This window comes from Miniopterus natalensis, chromosome 2, assembly GCF_054644295.1.
Source record: "Miniopterus natalensis isolate mMinNat1 chromosome 2, mMinNat1.hap1, whole genome shotgun sequence".
In the NCBI taxonomy this organism is placed as follows: Eukaryota; Metazoa; Chordata; class Mammalia; order Chiroptera; family Miniopteridae; genus Miniopterus; species Miniopterus natalensis.
Window position 1 is genome coordinate 154,362,037 of NC_142082.1, and position 20,200 is coordinate 154,382,236.

The 20,200-nt window shown below is 45.2% G+C and overlaps 1 protein-coding gene across 2 annotated transcripts; it reads right to left on the bottom strand.

The window, feature by feature from the left end:
- Nucleotides 1-42: 42 nt before the first annotated feature.
- Nucleotides 43-18,712, bottom strand: KLHL42 (kelch like family member 42). Of its 2 annotated transcripts, XR_001602201.2 has the most exons (4): nucleotides 17,798-18,712; nucleotides 7,641-7,834; nucleotides 2,922-3,722; nucleotides 43-2,707 (listed from the first exon to the last, which is right to left on the bottom strand). XR_001602201.2 is itself a non-coding variant. In XM_016199102.2 (3 exons), exons 1-3 carry the CDS (start codon nucleotides 18,667-18,669, stop codon nucleotides 3,271-3,273), a joined length of 1,518 nt encoding a protein of 505 aa, XP_016054588.2. In that variant the 5' UTR covers nucleotides 18,670-18,712; the 3' UTR covers nucleotides 43-3,270. The 2 variants fall into 2 exon arrangements, 1 of the variants encoding a protein (XP_016054588.2); XM_016199102.2 differs by having other exon boundaries at nucleotides 43-3,722.
- Between the last annotated feature and the right edge of the window lie 1,488 nt (nucleotides 18,713-20,200).

Sequence of the window (20,200 nt, forward strand, 5' to 3'; positions counted from 1 at the left end):
AGGCATGCAGCACTCATCCATGTTACCTTTCTGTCACTGTGCTGTTTCTCAAGTGCTCTGCTTTAAGCCACTGCTCACTAAAATACTGGCGGATCGGGAAGGCCAAGGCCTTTCCATCTACCTGTGCTGCTGAACAGGGAGAGTTATGACTTTTCCTGGAAATCTGAAAACACGGCATCTGTAATGCTCAATAAGTATAATTGTTTACTGGAAGAGGGCGCGCACTTACTAATTACTCCCTTTGTAGAGAAAGAGCTTTATCTGTCTCAGTATGACTTTAATTGGTATCTAAGGCATTTGGAATTACTTCAGATTTTGGTTCCCCAAAAAGGGCAAAGTTAAACTCTCTTTGGTATTCAGGCTTAATCTTAATCTATGTGTTTCTTACTAGTATCCATAACCTTCTCAGTACTTCAGTGTTATGACTTAACCAACACTGCTGAAATAATCAACTCTTACACATTCATCAGAAACTTTCAAAGAACACTAAAGGGAGAGGCCTCTGAAACTAAAGGTGTTGAAAAGAGAGCCAGGCAGAATGACAGAAAGGACCTATAACCCCCTCTACCAACCCACACTCAGGACTCACTCTCTGCCCTTCAGGCCATTCTCAGTAAACGGGGTGCTTCTGGCAGGGTGGCCACCACTGGGGGTTCTCCCAGTCACTCTCCTCTCCACAATGGGAGGTTTGCACCCCAAAGAAGCATCTCAGAAAAGATAATGCATTTAGAGAAAGGAAGAAAACAGAGGAATAGTGTCAAAGAGCAAAATCCTGGGGGATGAGGGAAGGTTTTCAAAGCAACTTTGCTTTTAACATAGGTAGAGTCTTCCCTATAACACTGGCACCAACAAGGGAACAGAGCTAAACTCAAATGACCCTCAAAATGTCAGCACAGCTCATGGGCACAGCAGGAAGGCGGATGTCCCAAGTCCACTGATCTGTTCCTACTGCACCTTCCACCTTGCCCAGCACTGCTGGCAGCCAGAGTAACAGAGCCTTATCAGACGTCTGTGTGTCTTAGAGAGAGGTATAACACGCCAGCCTACACACACGCGCACGCAGAGATATATGCACATATACACACACATCAAATCTGGTTTCTCAAAAGAGCTTTGTGGATCAGAGTATGTCTTCACTTGGGCCAAGAATCTAACTGTTGGCATTAGGAAAACGGACCCAAAGAACACAATCAGGAAGAGAACCAGTTGGCAGGACTACTATTGCATTTTATGTGGTGTGGTTATTTACAAGCCAATCTCCAACTGCTTGTCCAGAACTAATTCAAATGGCTAGAATCTTCTGAATATATAATGTTGAACCTTTAAAAGTTAGCTCTGTAGCAACCAAAGTTAACACTATCTAAAATAAATAAGATTTTTAAATACATGTAATGAAATTATTTATCACTAGAAATTCAATTCTATAGTGAATATAAATTAATATAAACCTATTATTAAAGTATCATTCCCAGGAAAATTTCAGCTCAGAGTTGTTTTTGTTTGTTTGTTTTTAAAGGCTAAGTATTTGAGAATAAATGGATATGGCTTAGAAACCCTTAAACTAGTGTTCTAAGTAGAATACTGATAGGATTAATTGGTGACAAGATACAAAGATCTGTCTCCACGTCCACAATAAAGGTTTACCTCATTTTACCAAGTAATGTTCCTGAAAAGTGTGCAAATAACATTTTTACAACCAGACCCTCATTTTAAATATCTAGGAGGCCATGATTGTAGAGACCCTGTAGTGACTCCCGATAGACCGAGGAACTCTGTTGAAGCCATCAGCTCCTCTAAACCACATCTGCACGGTGAACGCACACTGGAGGCACTCGGTAAGCGTCTGCTGACGCATGAACTTGTGACAGTGTTTTTCTAGGGGACTTTCTTAAAGTGAGGCACACTGACTGTAACTGGAATGTTAAAAGGATGGAATCTAGTGCACAGGTGAACAAAATCCATTACAAAAGATCAGAGAATTTCAGAGAGTGTTTTTCAATCAAAACAAAATTTCCGTAAGTACGTGTGTATGTTTTTAAAGAAATGCTGATCTATGATGGGCAGAAGCTTTTATCCTGTTAACTGACTTACTGAAAACAAACACCTGCTTGAGCTGGGTTCCAACTGGATTTAACCACCAAGGCAAGAAGAGCTCCTTGCCTAACTTCAGAACTAGCACCAGAGGCCATTCCACTTCTATCAGAGCTTCCTCCCCTCTCTCCAGGGCAAACAGTTCACAGCTACCCTTACCTTACCCCACACAAGCAAAGAATGAATTAAAAGGCTAACATTAAATTAGAAAGATGAGTGATCTAAATATAATAAGGTTATTTTTTCAATCTTAAGAAAATAATAACTAAGTCAAACGCATTCCATAAAAGTAACTCTTAAAGGCAATTGTTTTTCTTATTTGGTATTTCCCTTCCATCCCAACTGAATTTAAATTTAAGACTCAGTTTAAAATATATATATCTATTCTTTTAAACAATATATCCTCTAGTAAACAAAAAGCAATGCAACTTATCTGTCCACATGTATCTGCAATCTGCCACAGAAATGAAATAAGTGGCTATATTTGCCTATTTACTCAGCATTCATAATTGCAAAAAAAAGCCTGGAAAAACAGCTGAGAATGTTCATATGCAGGTTTTGGGGAGGACTGGATGCTTGTGAGGCTTCACTGTAGGGTTCCATCACTGTCCACGTCCTGCAAGGTAACGTACAAACAAAATATCTGAACACAGAACCCTATTTTACACACACTGGAAGTATATGTGGGTATAATTAGGGGAGAGGTGGGGAGAATACGTGTTAATATAAATGTTTGTGAAGTAAATTAATGACCAAAAAAACCCTTTCACTTAAGGTATTAACAATATTTCAAGTGACCTGAATAAAACAGATCTTAAAATCATCTTTACCATTCACACCAATTATTGACTTTGGCCCTTTACTAAGCAGACATGATGAAGCTCCTTTTCAATGATCAGTTTTAGTCACTGGCCCAAGGGTACGTATCCTATCTGGAGGAAAACAGTATCATGGATTTGCTCCCATCATTTAAAAACCAATAACTGAAAAAACAATAAAGTTGGTCTCTTTTCTCCACAAGTTTTCAAGTAATTAGTTCAAGTAAGCTTATTTACAGCTGTGTATATGTGACCTACTTCGAACCCACATTTCCCCTGTAGAAGTCAGTCTCCCTGGAAATGGGACACTACACTTTTTCTGTCTTGAACCAGGTTTCTTTGAAATACGAAGTCAATTCAGTCATTTTTCCATTTTATTGGGCAGATAAAGAGAGGAAACGAGCAAGTTATGTCCAAAGGCTGGAAAACGCCTAAATGCTTCCCAACTATCTGCAAAGATGTTGTACTTGAGGAAAACGCGGTGCTCCAAGCTGGTGGACAGGGTCACGTCTCTGCTCATGATGTAGATGCCATCGTTATGAAGCGCGCAAGTCAAGTTAAGGCCCGATTTGGACGTGTTCTCCTTGAGGTAGAGCCACTGCCGGGTGACAGTGTTGTAGGACTGCACTGTGAGCATGTCCTCACTCTGGCTGCTCCTCCGGTTGGGCCCCAGTTCGTGGAGACACCCCCCCACGATATAGATGGTCTCCTCGACCGACACCATCTGCTGCTTGCGAATGTGAACGTCACATGTTTCAAAGAGGGTCCAGATGTCGGACGAGGGGCAGTACTGCAAAATGTTCATGTTCCGGTCTGAAACGAGAACAGGAGCCAAGTGATGACACGGCCACAAGTAACACCACCGACTACCTAGGCTGTGTGCAACCGTCTGCCTCCACCTGAATAACCTTGTACACGGAGGCAAAACATTTCAGAAAAGCCGAGAATGGGAACACAGTTTTGTAAATGGCTGGGAGGAGATCCTTCTAGAATTGTCCTCCCTCACGTCGCATTCACAAACGTCCCCTCCCTGGGAGGCCCTCAGAATCAGTACCCTTACACCTTTTACAACCACCAGGCCAATCAATATAAAAGAACCAGAGCCTCAGAAATTTCATCAACACCTACAGACTACTGACTACTTAGTACAGATGCCAGGCTGAGCCCCAAGGGGATCTATTCTTAACATCAGATTCTACAAAGTCAGACAAGCGAGCCCAGCAGGATTGTCAGGGGCTATCAAAAGGAAAGGACACAAAAAGTCAGGAGAAATGCAAGAAATGTAAGAGAAATGCAAGTCTCACCTCTGCCTTCAAGCCACAGAATCATTGCAATTCTATTTCCCAATTATAACACCAGACACACACTAACTAAGGCCCTTCCCTCTCCCTGGCCCGTTTCACAGGGGACTGTCATTGTGTAGATAAAATCAGAGAGTAAAGACTATTTGTTCTGACGTTATTTTAAGGGAAAACACTGCCTCATCTCTTTTTGAAAAACTGCTTGTGAAATTTTAAATATCTAGTTCCACCCTACAGGAGTGGCTCAGATGGCTGAGCACCATCCTTGCACGGAAAACTTGCTGGTCTGAAGGTCTTTCCAGGTCTTCTGTCAATGTTTCTTCTCCTCACCCAACAAGGGCTCAGACCATGACGAGGTGGTTTGAGTTGAAGGAATGATCTTTTCGCTTTTGCATTTAGAGTTGATTCTGAAGTTTAACAAATTACCCTTCTTCCCTTTAGTGGTCACTATTACTTTCTAATGAATTTTTTAAAAATTCTAAAGTGCCTGCCAAATTATAATAGTCAAACAGCTATCATAAAAGTCATGAACTATAACTTACTGGATTTTAGAAGTCTCACCTAACTTGAGAAGTCAGCAGGTTAAGAACCCAATTTTAAGTTCTGAATTTTTTTTTTCATAACAATCATGATTTGTTTTAAGTACAAAGAACTATTAGGAACTACTGGGAAGAGACTAACCAGCAGGGGGGGGGCAGCTTCAGAGTACAAGCAACTCTCCTGCCCTCTCGTCTTAGAAAACTCGTTTTCAACGCTTACACAAACATCCATCCATCCACATCACCTAACCATCTCTTCATGGGTATTTGGCTTGAGGAACCTGGGACAGGAATCACAGTGGGTGGCCCAAGTGAAAAAGGTACGTTAGTAGAGGCTTTCGAAACTAGAAAACACACAAGCAAGGGTTTTCCAGGTCAAATCTAAAAAGCATTGACTCAGCCAGGGTCATGGAAAAACTAGGACATCTACTAGCAGAGCACTCTGGGTCACAGTGCTGCCTGCCAGGGCTTCACAGCTCCTACTCAGAAGAGAAGCCAAAAGATCTGTGTGCATATGTCAGCCCCCCGGGTGTATTCTGTGTTACAAAATCCATGGAGGAATCAGAATTCTTAGAAATGCTCACAAGTGAATAGCTATAGTTACTTTCCTAGGAGAAAAGACAGACATAGACACACACACACACACACAGGGGTACATATGCACATACGGGAATTCTCTGGAGGCTATAGTTTTCTTAAGCACATAAAGTTGACCACTGCAACCTAAACACCAGTGTTGAAGATAAATGAATTGAGTGCTAGGTCTCTTTTTTTTTTTTTTTCAATTATTTGTAAGGGAAAAGCTGGTAACTATCTTATATTCACTGGCAAGCCACTAGGGAGGGACACTGGGAATAGCTCCACAAGTGATGAAAACCTGGGTGGGGGAAAAAAAGCTCAGTTTCCCATGCACTGATCCTTGTTACTGCCTCTCCTTAAAGATGTAGACAAACATACCACTGATAGTGAGTTGAATGGTGGCCCTCAAAAAGATATGTCGAGTGTGGCTCAGTGATAGAGCACTGACCTATGAACCAGGTCATGGTTCAATGCCCGGTCAGGGCACATGCTCGGGGTATGGACTCGATTCCCAGTACGGGGTGTGCAGGAGGCAGCCGATCAATGACTCTCTCATCATTGATGTTTTTATATCTCTCTCCCTCTCCCTTTCTCTCTCTGAAATCAACAAAAACATTTTTTAAAAAAAGATTATGTCCACCTCCTAGCCCCCAGAACCTTGGAATGGAGCCTTATTTGGAGAAAGGGTCCTTACAGATCACCCTGGATTGCCCAGGTGGGCTCTGAATCCAATGAGAAGCATGTCCTTATAAGAGACAGAAGAAAAGACAGGGACAGACATGTGAAGACAGAGGCAGAGATCAGCATTATGCAGCCACTACTAGCCAAGGAACACCAGAGCTGGAAGAGGAAAGAAAGGATTTTCCCCTAGAGCCTTCCGAGGGAGTAAGACCCTGCTGACACCTTGATTTAGGGCTTCTGGTCTCCAGAACTATGAGAGAACACACATTTCTGTTGTTTTAGGCTACCAAGTTTGTGGTCATTGGTTAAATCAGCCACAGGAAACTAAAACAGCACCCACCACCCTCCCCACCAAAGCAACTGTTTAGAGGTTCACTTTAAGAAGAATTAATCAAAATATTTTGCTGTCATGAAAAAAAGAAAGTAAATTAGATGTTCATAAAACACCTTACACTCAACTTCTTCCTCTAACATAAATCCCCAAAGCAAGACACATTTGGTTACAGTGAAGGAAATCATGGTCGCCTAGGCTTATATTAGCACGTGGGTTTCTGCCCTTTACAGTTACCTGTGGTTGCATACAGCTTAATGGACATCAGCATCACTTCTCCAAGCCTGTTATCAGCCAGGGATGGAGAGCTCTGCCCTACCACAGAGGAGTGACAGGTTATCTACATCTCATATAGATATACCACTATGTGTGACAGGCTGTCACACATAGTGGTATATCTGCTACTTCAATGCGGCTAAAAGTCCTAAGAGTCCAGTTATTCCTTTTCTGTAAGTTCTGGACATTATACAATCAGATAGATCAAATGAAGAAATAAATTTCCTTGGCCAGGAGATGACTTGGAAACAACTGCTTTACATTGCAGGGAGGGGGACCAGGGGGGACATCAAAGGAAGGGCGCCTCTTCCCGGTGGTGCACCGTCGCCTTTCCTACCACAGCCAAGCTGCTTTCTGCCAGTAACGAGTGACAGGCTTCCTACTAAGAAGAGCAGTACAAAACCTGCTGGAGAAACTTTCCATCTCCAAATTATTAACTATAAAATGCCCACCAAAAATGTGAAAACCACATACGTATAGTTTCATGAAGAGCACAGCCACCTCCCACGACCGGTGGGAAAAGAATCTTCTCACATCATGCTCTTGCTCTTCCTGTGGTATGTGAGCATCAGCCTAGAGCTGAGTTTCAGAATCCACAGCTTGTATGTTTGTGCCCAAGAAGGGAGAAAAGGAAAACAAAAATGTGCAAGGATGTCTGGCACTGAATTCTACAGTGCTGGATGCGGAGGATTCTGTGTGCGTTGGGGGAAAGGATGGGAACTACCCAGCCAAGTCGTAAGATGACAAGACCATAAGGCTGGCGTTCCAGAGCAGAAATACATATTTTCTTCAGTCTCCCCTACCCCGTTCAATCTGCATGCCCCCACAAAGGCATCAGAGGCCCCTCCTGTCCAAACCACCCGTCATACAAGACTTGCTTCCTCCCAGATGTGTAAATGTACAGTACGTAATGCACAAAATCACACTGATGTTCACTGCAGTGTTCCCTCTGGCACCCTCTGCCCTCCCCCACGCTGCCGAAGCCGACGTATAAGAGGACCACTTACTCGGCCCCTTCACTTACCTTTGGTCGTGTATCCTCCAATGACATAAATCTTCCCCTTACACTCACATGCAGAGAACTCAGCCAGAGGATTTGGTAAGGGTGCCACAAAATTCCATGCATCCTGCTCAGGATTGTAACACTCGACATTAGAAACCACCTGCCCGCCAATGGCATAGAGTTTTGAATTAACAGCCACGAGTTTGAAGTTAGACCTGAAAGACAGAACACAAGGGCCCACAGAGTCAGTTCTTTCGATCATTAGGAAATGAAAGGATGGCATGAACTGCCCAAGAGAATGTGGAATCTGTTGGGCAGCTGAAGAAAATTCGCTCTCTACACTGGGTACCATTCTGCCTGGGGACAGAGGAACGAACAAATGGCATCTCAAATTTCAGTCTTGTCCCCAAAAGTCCACAAGGATGGTGCATTCTCCAAACTTTAGCAACTGAAGATTAAGCAAGTCAATATAACAAGGAATGATCTCGCTTAGCCTTACACCAGAACCAAAGATAATTTGTTTACACTAAATGCAATACCTTCTTTTCAGGAGCAAGACCAAGCGCTAAGGGAGAAAAGCACCCACCCCACTCCCTTGTCTCTCTACTCAGGATATTTTATCTTTCTCCCTACCACATGGGGAGACTCCATCCTAGGTACACACCAGCACTGCTTACACAGACAGGCACCTGCAAAGTGTGCTTCGGAGCCCCTATCGCCACGAGAGCACCCAAGGGGACCACTGTTCTCCCTCTCCCATAAGAGGGCACCTTATATGGTGCCTCAAAACATGTAAGGTGGGCAGGTAAGCACTGAACTGATTACAAATGTATTTTGATCCAGCACTTAGGGTACTTATACACGTTAACTCAACAAACACTTGTATCAACAAGTACAGGGGTACCTCAGTTTTCAAACATCTCCACTGACGAACATTTCCATTTATGCATGCTGTAAACCCAGAAGGAAATGCTTCGGTTTTTGATCCTGCCTCAGAAGTCGAACATGCCACGTGGCTTCCACTAAGCGCAAGGTCCTGAGGCCCAGCCATCGGCTGTTGGTCCCTCAGTTTTCGAACATTTCAGAACTCGAACAGTCTTCCGGAACAGATTACATTTGAAAACCGAGGTACCACTGTACTCACCTATCATAACATTAAATTATTTTTTAAGTATGTTTTTATTGATTTCAGAGAGAGGAAGAGAGAGGGAGAGAGAGAAATATCAATGATGAGAGAGAACCATTGATCGGCTGCCTCCTGCATGCCCCCTACTGGGGATCGAGCCCACAACCCGGGCATGTGCCCTGACAGGAATCAAACCATGACCTTCTGGTTCATAGGCTGAAGCTCAACCACTGAGCCATGCCTGCCAGGCATTAAATTACTTTTAAAAAGAGAAATTCACTGGTTTTGAGCCCCAAATTCAGTAATAGAATTAAATGCTGCTCACAGGCTTCAGACACTAGACAAGAGTCTCATGACTTTTGCATTGGTAAGTAAGACAGAATTAGTTTCACTGTAGCACACAGGGATTAATGAACTCCTTGAAGGCCAGGAGGGAGAAACAGTGCTGCGCCAGTCTACTGTGAGGCGTATGAGCAGCACCGTGATGCAACAGAAAGACCTGTGGCACAAATCAGGACACCAGGTTTGAGTCTCAGCTCTGCTGATAACCAGCTACCTAATCCGGGCCCAACCCTTCACTTCTTCATCTCTAGCATGGGGATAATACCCAGCAGAGTGGTTGAGACCATTAGAGCAAACAGTTGATCAGAAAGTGCTATGCAGAGATAAGATACTAGCACTATAATTTCTCCACTTTCTAGTTATGAAATAAAGAGGCTAGACCAGGTGAATTTTAGAGGCCACGTCTAACGTCAGCACAATGATTTCTTCAGAAGTGACAATACCCGAAGAAAGAGTAGGGATAGAAGCTACCTATGAACAAGGTATGTAAGAGGGCAGACTCAGCAGCGGCGGTGCACCAGCCGTCCATGCCCGATGTAAGAGGTGTTTAACAAACACCGGTGCGTTAGGATTCAGGACATGTGTAAGTGATAGCCACCTACTAAAAAACTATGATTTTTACAAGTGCTTGAAATGTTTACACTTCAGTAAGCTTTAATTCGGTTTTGTTTTTCAAATCAGAATGAACAGAGTACTCTTCATCAAGAAGCCCATATTGTCCATTAAATCCAGCCAGCCATTCAATTTTTCATGCCAACAGACCTCACAGAGGTGACAGTTACTGGGGGGTCCCTGGCTTCTGTCGCTTACCTTTCCTGCTGCCAATGGTCCTTAAAAATCTGACCATGATGCCCTCCCTATGTGTGCAAATTTGGGGAACCAAAGGAAATAAAGCTTGTAAATAAGTACTAAATTTTACCAGCCCACAGTTTGTTTTTGTTCCCCACAGGTACACAGATAGTAAATTTTGTCAGATCAAAACAGTTCTTAGTATTCATCCAGCATCATTTGTCCTGAGCAAACATGTAAGGGGCTTCTTTTTGAGGCTGAATGAATAGGCAGTTAAAAGTAAATTCCATCTCTCCAGACCCCAACATGCTCGAATTCACCTGAAGAGAAGCGAAACATTTTTCAACACTGAATTTGTGTTAAGATGAAATTGCCACCCAAACACAAACCACTTAATAAAAAGTCACACTGCTGAGGACTGTGAGCCCAGGAATGTACAGGGAAATCTCAGCTCCACAGCTTCGTAACCTTGGACAAGTCAACGAGCCTCAGTTTCCCCACCTATGAAGTAGGGATAAAAAGAACCCAATATCACACGTGGTAAGAGTTGAAAAGAGTAACACTGGCAGAAACAGGTCACTTAGAGGGAATGCTTTTCTGCATGTCCTAAGCCTGAGTTTCTCCACTTCAGGAGGTCAGTTTCTCATTTGTCAACTACAACCGTTACTGGTCCTATGATGCACTCTGGGGTTCTGTACAAAGTGCCCTCTCATCCATAAATTCTTTCCATTTACCGCCTCATTTCTAATTTTCTGAAAATAATTCTTCCACTCTTCATTTCCTGAATGGTAAAGGTACGAATTCAAACTATCAATTATTTTAAAAATTATGATCTCTACAGTGTTTCTTTTTTTTTTAAATATATCTTTATTGATTTCAGAGAGAGGAAGGGAGAGGGAGAGAGTTGAAACATCAATGATGAGAGAGTCGTTCACTAATTGGCTGTCCCCCGCACACCTCCGACTGGGAAGCAAGCCCGCAACCCAGGCATGTGCCCTGACCGGGAATCGAACCGCGATCTCCTGGATCCTAGGTCGATGCTCAACCGCTGAGCCACGCCCAGCCGGGCTGCAGTGTTTTATATTGATCCCTGACATAATACATTCAGGAGGCAAAAAGAATAATTTTTAAAACCAGATAGTTTGCTGAGGCTACACACTTATACTTGACTTACTTAAAGTAAACAGAAAGTGGGAAAAATTAGATGATTTAATTTCTACCTCACTTAGAAGAAATAAAAAGTTCTTTAAATCCTTAAAAGCTAAGTAACATAAATCATGATAAACACCAGTGCACAAAAATCAATGATTAACAAGAGCTGTATACTACTGTAGGGAGGCATAGAGGTCTGAGTGGCATAGAGTACTGGCACTGTGACTACACGCCAGTTAATTAAACTCACTGAGCCTCAGTTTCCCCTTTGGGGAAATGGGACCAGTAATAATACCCACCTCACAGAGATGCTGTGAGCATGAAATAGGAATTGACATCTAAAGTAGTGGCCACAATATACTGCCCAGAGTAAGAGCTCAAGGAAAGTAAACCATGGCTGTGAATTGCTCCATACAAGTTTGTTATCATCACAGTGAAAATTACAGTGAAATGGCACGATCCTTTCTCAACCACTCAGAAGAGGACTGTACAGTCTGTGGACCATCCCGGTCCTTCTGTCTCCTCTCTCCCCTTCTGCTGACTATGTTCTGCCACTTCCCTATGTATTAACCTCCCCAGGGACCAGGAAGGGGAGAGGAGAGAGGTTAGGAAACACAAGTAGTCACGGTTTCTACCTACTACCTTCTGAGAAAATCCAATACACAAAGCAATTTAAACTGTTGGCCAAAATTAATCTCTTGATGGTTCCATGACTCTAGAAATGTTCAAAATACTAAATTGGTTCTGAGGGCAGGGGACAGCCAAGTCTGACGGTTCTCATGCCATCTCTGCCAGGAGACTGTTCAGTTTCTCTCCCAACCTTGTTGTTTTCACGCAAACAACAGGAAGGCACGCCCAACTCCAATGTCAGAGTAAAAGTGCCTGGCAATGGAAGGGACTAGAGGCAACTTTAGAAATAGAGAAATTAATGAACTGATTGTGGCCACAACGGCCAGTTTCTGCAAGTTATTGCTAATTAAAGTGAGGAGGGAATGCAAGCAATTTTGTGGGCACACAAGCTTTGACATGTGAAAAGCTATGTCCCAACAACTCCTGAGATCAAATCCACATTCAGACCACCAGGCAGTGCTGCACACCTGGACTCAAAGCATCCTCTCAGAGAGTGACAGGTAGTCACTGTCATTTTCAAGTGTATGGGCACAGCACTAATCATTTATTTTTTTATCTGCTCCCGGTCATATAGCACCATGTTCTCCATGGTGCAAAGCGCTATAAAATCTCCTAATCCTAGGGTCCTTGCCTGTCTCTGGTTAGTTAAGATTCTGGGATCATGGCACTGTTCAGTGCCTGGGCAAAGCGGGCTGCTCTGCATTTGACCCCTTTGTCAAAGTAAAATAATACAGATACATCCCTAAAAAAGTGAATCAAAGTGGATGTGAAATGCTGTGTAAAACCCACTATTTTTACTCAAGGTTCTAAGTTCCCGGCAGTCTTTCGGGAACCCGTGTTAGACACATTAGCCAAAAACACCTAGGTTTCATCTGTACTTGTCTCATCATGGAAACTCAATTATAAATTCCTGCCGGCAGGAACCAGGAACCATGTCCTCCTGGTTGTTCATCCAATGACGACAAGAAAAATGCTGGAGATGAGGCTGTGAAGCGGAGGCACATGTGATAAAATTCTGAGAAGCAGCACAGTACCATAAAATATCTGTGCTCCATTTCATGGAAGAAAGTAATTTTCAAAAGGAAAATTAAAAAATCTGCATGAAGTTGGTCACTGTCAGCCATAACTTGTAAGTAATCTAAATAGTTATACATATTCAATAGATATTTACATTTTTGTTACTATACTTAGTACACACTTTGAGCAATCTACTTAACTTTCTGCGCCTCAGTTTCTGCCTCTTTAAAATGGGAACCTGCCTAAGACAGCCCTTGTGAAGAATAAGTGAGATAATATATGTAAAGTGAGATAATATATGTAAAGTCATAGGAATAGTAACTAGCACAGACTAAATGTTCAATTATTTTCAGCTATTCTTTATTTATATAATATATGTGTGTGTGTGTGTGTGTGTGTGTGTGTGTGTAATCTTTATTGATTTCAGAGAGAAGAGGAAGAGGGTGAGAGAGAGAGAGAAACATCAATCATGAGAGAGTCATCATTGATCGGTTGTCTCCTGCACACCCCCCCACGGGGGATGAGCCCGAAACCTGGGCATGTGCCCTGGCTGGGAATCAAACTGCAATCTCCTGGATCCTAGGTAGATGCTCAACCACTAAGCCACACCAGCCAGGCAAACTTTTCTTTCTTTTTTTTTATTGCTCACAGGAGGATATTTTTTCCATTGCTTTTCAGAGAGGGTAGAAGGGAGAGAGAGACAAAGATGCAAGGGAGAGAGAGGCATCGATTGGTTGCCTCTCGGACGTACCCTGACCAGGGATGGAGATCAAGGTTGCAACCAAGGTCCCTCCCTTTGGCCAGAATCAAACCAAGGACCCTTCAGTCTGAGGGCCAACACTCTAACCACTGAGTCAAAACAACTAAGACATTTTCAGCTATTTTAAGTAACTATAGTGATTGTTATAAGATTAAACTGTTCACTATAATGCTACATTTTAAAAGAATATAAAATTAGACATTGGCTTCTATTACAATAACATAAACCTATGCCACAATTCAACAAACCATGCATTGCACGCATTTATTATGTTTCTGGACACCATCTTAGCAGTAGGAATACATAAGCACTGAATAAGTAATTGGACTCAATTGGAAGGGAGAGAGACAAACAAACAAGAAATTTCAATTCAAAGTGGGAGCGTGCTAGAACACAGAGTTTGAACCCAACCAAGGGTTTAGGAAGGGACTCCTGGTTGAGAGTATGTCAGATCTGAATCAAAGGACAAGGGAGATAAAGAATGGTACAGTCCAGCAGGCGTGGCTCAGCAGTTGAGCATCGACCTATGATCCACGAGATCTTGGTTCAACTCCGGGTCAGGGCACATGCCCAGGTTGCAGGCTCGATCCCCAGTCAGGGGCGTGCGGGAGGCAGCTGATCAATGACTCTCTCATCATTGATGGTTCTATCTCTCTCTCCCTTTCCCCTCCTCTCTCTGAAATCAATTAAAAAAAAAAAAATATATATATATATATATATATACACACACACACACACACACACACACACAAACATACACACACACACACACACATATATATTTATAAAAAGAATGGTACAAACTCCAATATGGCATCAATAACCAATTAGAAAATATAATTTAAAAAGTATCTTTGTAGGAAAAATAACTACAAAATATCTAAGACAGATCCTAACAAAAAATACACAGATGCTACAAAGATAGGGAAAGAAACCTTTCCTGAAGGACCAAAAGACCTAAATAAATACCTGGAAAAACAAACCACTTTTCAAGCTGTAAAGTATTATAAAACTGTGACTCCTCTTCCAAATTAATCTATCAATACTATGTAATCCTAACCAAAATTCCAACCAGACTTGACAAGCTGATTCTAAAGCCCACTTGAAGGAGATGTGCAAAAAATAGCCAACAGAATTAAAATAAAACAAAACAGAACAAAAGGGTCTTTGTTCCACCAGACAATAAATAAAATACAGGGTGGACAAAAGTAGGTTTACAGTTGCTCGTATGGAAAAAGATACGAAGGTTATGATTATTACAACAGCTTTATTAACTCAAGAATGCCACTCACAACTGTAAACCTACTTTTGCCCACATCATAGATTACCAAGCTACCACAATTTAAAAATGTGTCATTAGTGCAAGAACAGCCAATCTGCCCATTTGAAAACAAGAAAATTAGAACATGAAAACTGGTTTTGCAAATCACAGCGAGAAGGACTGAGGCTCCTGGGACATTTAGAAACACTATAACCCCACACTATACCTAAAATGAAAATAAATCGCAAACAGATTCAGATCTAAAGGTAAAATTATAAAATAGTCATGAGGTAGATGAGTATTTATATATTCTTAGCTTGTAGAATCCTTTCCTATGGGAGATAGAAAGCTCAAAGAACACATAACAAATTTGACTACAAAAAAATTTTTAAATATCTTTATATAAGAACACACTAGCCCGGGCTGGTATGGCTCAGTTGGTTGGGCATCGTCTGTGCACCAGGGGGTTGCCAATTCAATTCCAGGTCGGGGCACATGCCCAGGTTGCAGGCTCCATCCCCGGTAGGGGGCATGCTTGAGGTAGCTGATCGATGTTATGCTCTCACATTGGTGTTTCTGTCTCCTTCTCCCTTCCTCTCTCTCTAAAAATCAATTTTTAAAAATCTTTCAAAAACAAAAGAATAATAGACTATAAACCTGAGGTCCAAAACTGGAGCCTGCACTTTGTTGGGTCTGCAAAGTTTTTCTCATTTTCGTTGATTTGTTTTTTAAATGGAGTAAGCTGCCAACACTTAAAAAAACAGGATATCTAGATGTCTGGCAACACCATTTCTCACTTCTACTTGGCAATACAGTAACCAGCTGTGGCTGAGAGGCAGAGCCCTCTTGTGGTGGGGCAGCAGCTCCCTGGTTCATCGTAACTCCCACCCTCTACTCGCTGACTTTATGTCCCTAGTCACTTAAGGAATTTTTGAAGCTTATGATAAAATAAAAGCGGGGAAAACATGCAACATTACCTAAAAGACAAGAGAGCAGTATCTATATACATGAATATAACTTATAAAATCAATATGAAAAAGATAAACAAGACAATTTTTTTTTTTAATTGGCAAAGGCCAGTTACAAAAGTATACAAGTGGCTGAAATCATATGAAAAGAATAATCTCTCAATCAGAGATATTCACACCAGTCACCTATCCAGGGTTCCCAGGAATTTGCCAAATAGTACTAACTCACATATGCCTAGATGTTCAATATAGCATTGTTTATAATGGCAAAAGGAAGCGATCTAAATGCTCATGAATAAGGGAAGAGTTAATTACATTATGGCACATCCATGGGCTAGAATACTACATAGCCATTAACAAGAGTGAGTTGTATCTATGTTTGTTGATATTGAAAAGACTGTCAAACACAGTAATGTTAAGTGGAAACACCAAGTACTATAATAATCAGCATAACTTAATTTGAGTAAAAAATATACATGTATAAATTATATATATACCCCCATATGTACATTATACATATATTCAGTTTTCCATTAACCACTATCAACATGTTTATATTTATATGAATATACATTTATATTTTATAAATATGAATATGTATTTAAATATATAAATATGTCTATAGATAGACATTTTTACTCTATAATAGTTTTTTTGTGTCATCTGCAACTTTTCTAAGCATGTATTCAGGCATCACTCGAATACTTTTTTTATCAAAAGAGGTCAGAAAGGGTATTTTGAGAGAGAGGGGAGGAAAAAAGACTACCAAGGATTTGTCAAGAAGGAAAAGAATTTATGAGGTATTGTGAGCGAGTTGTGGAGCTAGGGGAGGCGTGCTAAGCACCAGTTGATACAGCTGGAGACATGTGTGTAAAGGTGACAGACATCCTCCTGGGCCTTCCATCCCTAATCTGAGCACCACTCATAACCACTGAATGTTTCTTTGTTGCTTCAAGTAAGGCTCCTAGAATTTCTTTTAAAATAACACTCCTGACATCAAATTTTAAGTGATATCATCTCAATGGTATAAATGCACTAAAAAAGGGCTGGAAGAAAATATGCTAACCTGTAGATGGCTATGGCCTGGGGTGCCCCTCAAGTGAAGTAAACACGTGTAATGGTTCCCCATTCTTGCTAAGACTTTTTGACAGGTGGCAAGTCCCCTGACTCCTTGCTTCCTACTTCAGGGCAGGGAGCATGGTGGGGCTGAAGATGGGTACAGGTGGCCCAGGAGAAAGGGCATTCTTGTCCTTTCTTGGCTTACATTGATTCTTGTCCCACTTCTGAATGGCTCTGGGCCACCTTGGGCCCTACCATCTTTATTTCCTACCCCGTGTTCCTGTATCTGCTTTGCTCTTGTTTTCCTGTTCCTTTCCTGACTCCTTTCCCTCCCCGCCCCCCAATCTCCTCCTTTTCTCTTCCTTTCTGCAAGTCACTCAAGTTCATATTGGGAGGGTTTTGCAGGATGGGAAGGGAGAAGGTCGGGGTGGGTAGAAATATTCCAATAGTGTAGGTGACCACTTCCCGGCTCAAGCTCTGGGTCAATAATGATGACTATCTGGGAGGAAGTGAGATGCAAGAGGGCAAAAAATAAGAAAGACAACCCTACACACTCAATATTAATACAGCCCTAAAGATTATCTCCTGATCAGAGATGGGTGCTCCAGTGTGGAAGGCTTCAAAGTCATTAACAACAACAACAAAAAATTCCCCAACGTCAGTGTTACAGGTTACAGCCCAACGTGTCATTATCAGGATCAGAGCCTAAAAAATAAAAAAAAAGGTAAAAATAAAAGCAAAATTAAAGAACAACAGTTTTAAGCATCTCATGAAACCACAATATGTTTTTGTTTTGTTTTTCCCCCCACTGGGATAAAGGCAAAGAAAGCAGTTCGCCTAAAGACACAGTATCTGCAAGGAAACGACTCAGCTAGTGGACTGCACTGGGGCCTCGCCTTCCTTGAAAGTTCTTAGTTAAGGTGGAACTCTGCCAGCGCCAAGGCCAACGACAGTCATGAAGATGCCAGTCCCACCTCAGCACAGCCTCGGGCGACTGCTCAGTGAATACTGGGGGGATGAATCAGTGAACGAGTGAACGGATGAGAAGGCAGGAGAGCTCTGCGGGGTGCTTACCTCTTCTGGTTCATGGAGGCCACCTGGAGCCACTCGTTGGTGCTGGGGTTGTAGGAATGCGCAGCAGAGATCTCCTGGCTCGTGATCCTGTACCCGCCCACTATGAAGAGGTAGTTGTCCAGGATGGCCGACCCGTAGCCCCTGACGTTCACCAGGTCGGGAGGAAGGTTGTTGGCCAGCGGGAACCAACGCTCAGTCATCTCCTCATACCTGAGCATGGACGGAGGCTCCCCCTGGTAGGGGTGAGGGGCCAAGGGTCCCCCCAGGAAATCCCCCAGGGCCACGAGGACGGGGGTCCCAGTCATCCGGGCCTCCCTCAGCCTCTGCTTCAGGCTGACATCCCCCGGGGCTGGAGCCGGAGACCCCAGGAGGTGGAACTGGGGCTGGCACAGCACCTCGTGGAAGTGGACGACCATGAAGCGCAGGCAGGCGTCCTGCAGGTCGGGCAGCCCGTACACCTGCGCCAGGCGGTACAGCTCCAGGCAGTTGGTGAGCCGCACCTGGGACAGCAGCAGCTGCAGCAGCGACGTGACCTGCAGGAAGGAGGCCGCCTCCACCAGCTCGGCCAGCAGGCTCGCCTCGTCCATCTCCTCCTCCTCGGCCGCGCCCCCGCCCTTGTCGCCGCGCGGGCCCAGCAGCCAGCCCTCGCGGGCGCCGCCGGCGTTGATGAAGTCCAGCACCAGGCGCAGGCCCGGGGCGCTGAGGCCGCGCAGCTGCTGCACCTCGGGGCCGCCGGCCTCCGGGCCCAGGGCCTCGCGCATGCCGGAGCGGTAGAGGGCGCGGAAGTAGTCGCTCTGCTCGATGAGCTTCCTCTTGCTCACCGGGTAGCAGCGGTCCTCCAGGCGGATCTGCACCATCTCCTCGGCCGACATGGCTGGGCGGCCGGGGGCGGCGGGGGAGCCCGCCAGCTCTGCGCGCTCGCCGCCCCGCCCGCCCCGCGCGCGGGTTCCGGGTCGGGCGCGCCGGGGACGGCGCCGCGGGAGGAGGCGGCGAGGGCCGCCCGCGCTCGCCCGGCCTGTCTGGGGCGCGGCGGGGCCCCGAGGCAGCCCCGCCCCGCGCGCCCGGGCGCCGGGCTCGGCCGCGCCCCCCCGCCCCGAGCGGCGACCCTGCCCTCCGGGCCGCGCTCAACGCCAAAAAAGGGCCGCGGGCGCGCGTCGGGAGGCGGCCGTCCTCGCGCGGGCTGCGCGGGCCGCGTCGGGCGGGAGGGACGCAGCCCCCGCGGCCTCCTCCCACGCCGCGCCCGCACTTCCGCCCGCGGGACCCCGCCGCCCGCCGCGGCCGCGCCCGCCCGGCCTTTCCGGGAGGCTGGGGGCGCGGGCCCGGGCCGCCGCCGCTCTGCCGCCCGCGGGTCTGCGGCGCTGCTCGCGGGGCGGAGGCGAGACGGAGCCCGCCCGCCGCCGCCTCGCTGCTCTACCCGGGCAGGGAAAGGCTGCAGCCGGCGCGGGGGGGGCTGCGGCAAGTCAGCGGTGCGGGGCGTCCCGGACCATCGCCTCTGGGTCGCCCGTCCGGCCCAGTCCCGCGTCGCGTCGCGTCCCGCGGGGCCGAGGCTCGCCGTGGGCACGTAGGGGACACCGCCAGCGGAGTCCTGGGGATCGTCACGCGGGAGCCATCTTGCAGAAAGCGCAGCCCGCTGGCGGCAGGCGCTGCGGGCGCAGAGCGCGGGGCGCCCGCGGACGGGCCGGGCGGGAGGCGGAGGCGGTCGTGCGGCGGCGGCGGCCCGCTCCCCGCTCCCCCGTTTATGCTGTTAAAACGCAGACGTACAACCCGAGCTGGATCCAGTGCCTTCTTTTAAAATACTTTCTGACATACAGGAATGCCATTGTTTTCCCTGTCCCGCCTTGCTCGGACCGGGCATTAGGAAATGTTAACCTGGGGCGGAAGGTCTGGCCGCTGTTGTTCCCGTTTGCCCGGAGAGGGGGCTCTCCCGGCGCCCTTCTCTCGCCTCCCCTCCCCCACCCCAGCCCCTCTCAGGACTGCTTGAGGAAGGGCCGCTTCTTCCCCACCTTCTCTCTCATTTCAGATAGAAAGCTCACCCCCAAGAACAGGAAGGAACTTGAGTTGCCATGAGGCGTGAATTAATCCTGAGGGGTGGGATTGGGAAGCAGCAGAGGGTGGATTCACTCTTATCTCACAAAACACCCTTGGAAACCTTCCCACACCGAGATCTGAGAACCATCCGTAATAGTCCTTAACCTGGAGAGAGCATGTCTTTGGACTTTATTTTTATTATTACAAGCTTCAGCTTTCTTCTTGAATGCCAAGTTGTTAAATAACACCTTCATTAAGTATGTTTCCTCTATTGCAAACAGAAGATAACTCCGACGCTGATTAACACTTTATCTTAGGATGGGCCAAGTTAAAAACCAGAGGAGAGCTTGGTGGGCCTGGCTCAGCGGCTGAGCC

Bases quoted from the DNA above. Each gene is read 5' to 3' on its own strand.
- KLHL42 (XM_016199102.2), bottom strand. From the start codon at position 18,669: ATGTCGGCCGAGGAGATGGTGCAGATCCGCCTGGAGGACCGCTGCTAC. The intron at 7,835-17,797 runs GTAAGCACCCCG...TCTGTCTTTCAG, and splicing joins GCCTCCATGAACCAGAAGAG to GTCTAACTTCAAACTCGTGG. The intron at 3,723-7,640 runs GTAAGTGAAGGG...TTCTCGTTTCAG, and splicing joins TGGAGGATACACGACCAAAG to ACCGGAACATGAACATTTTG.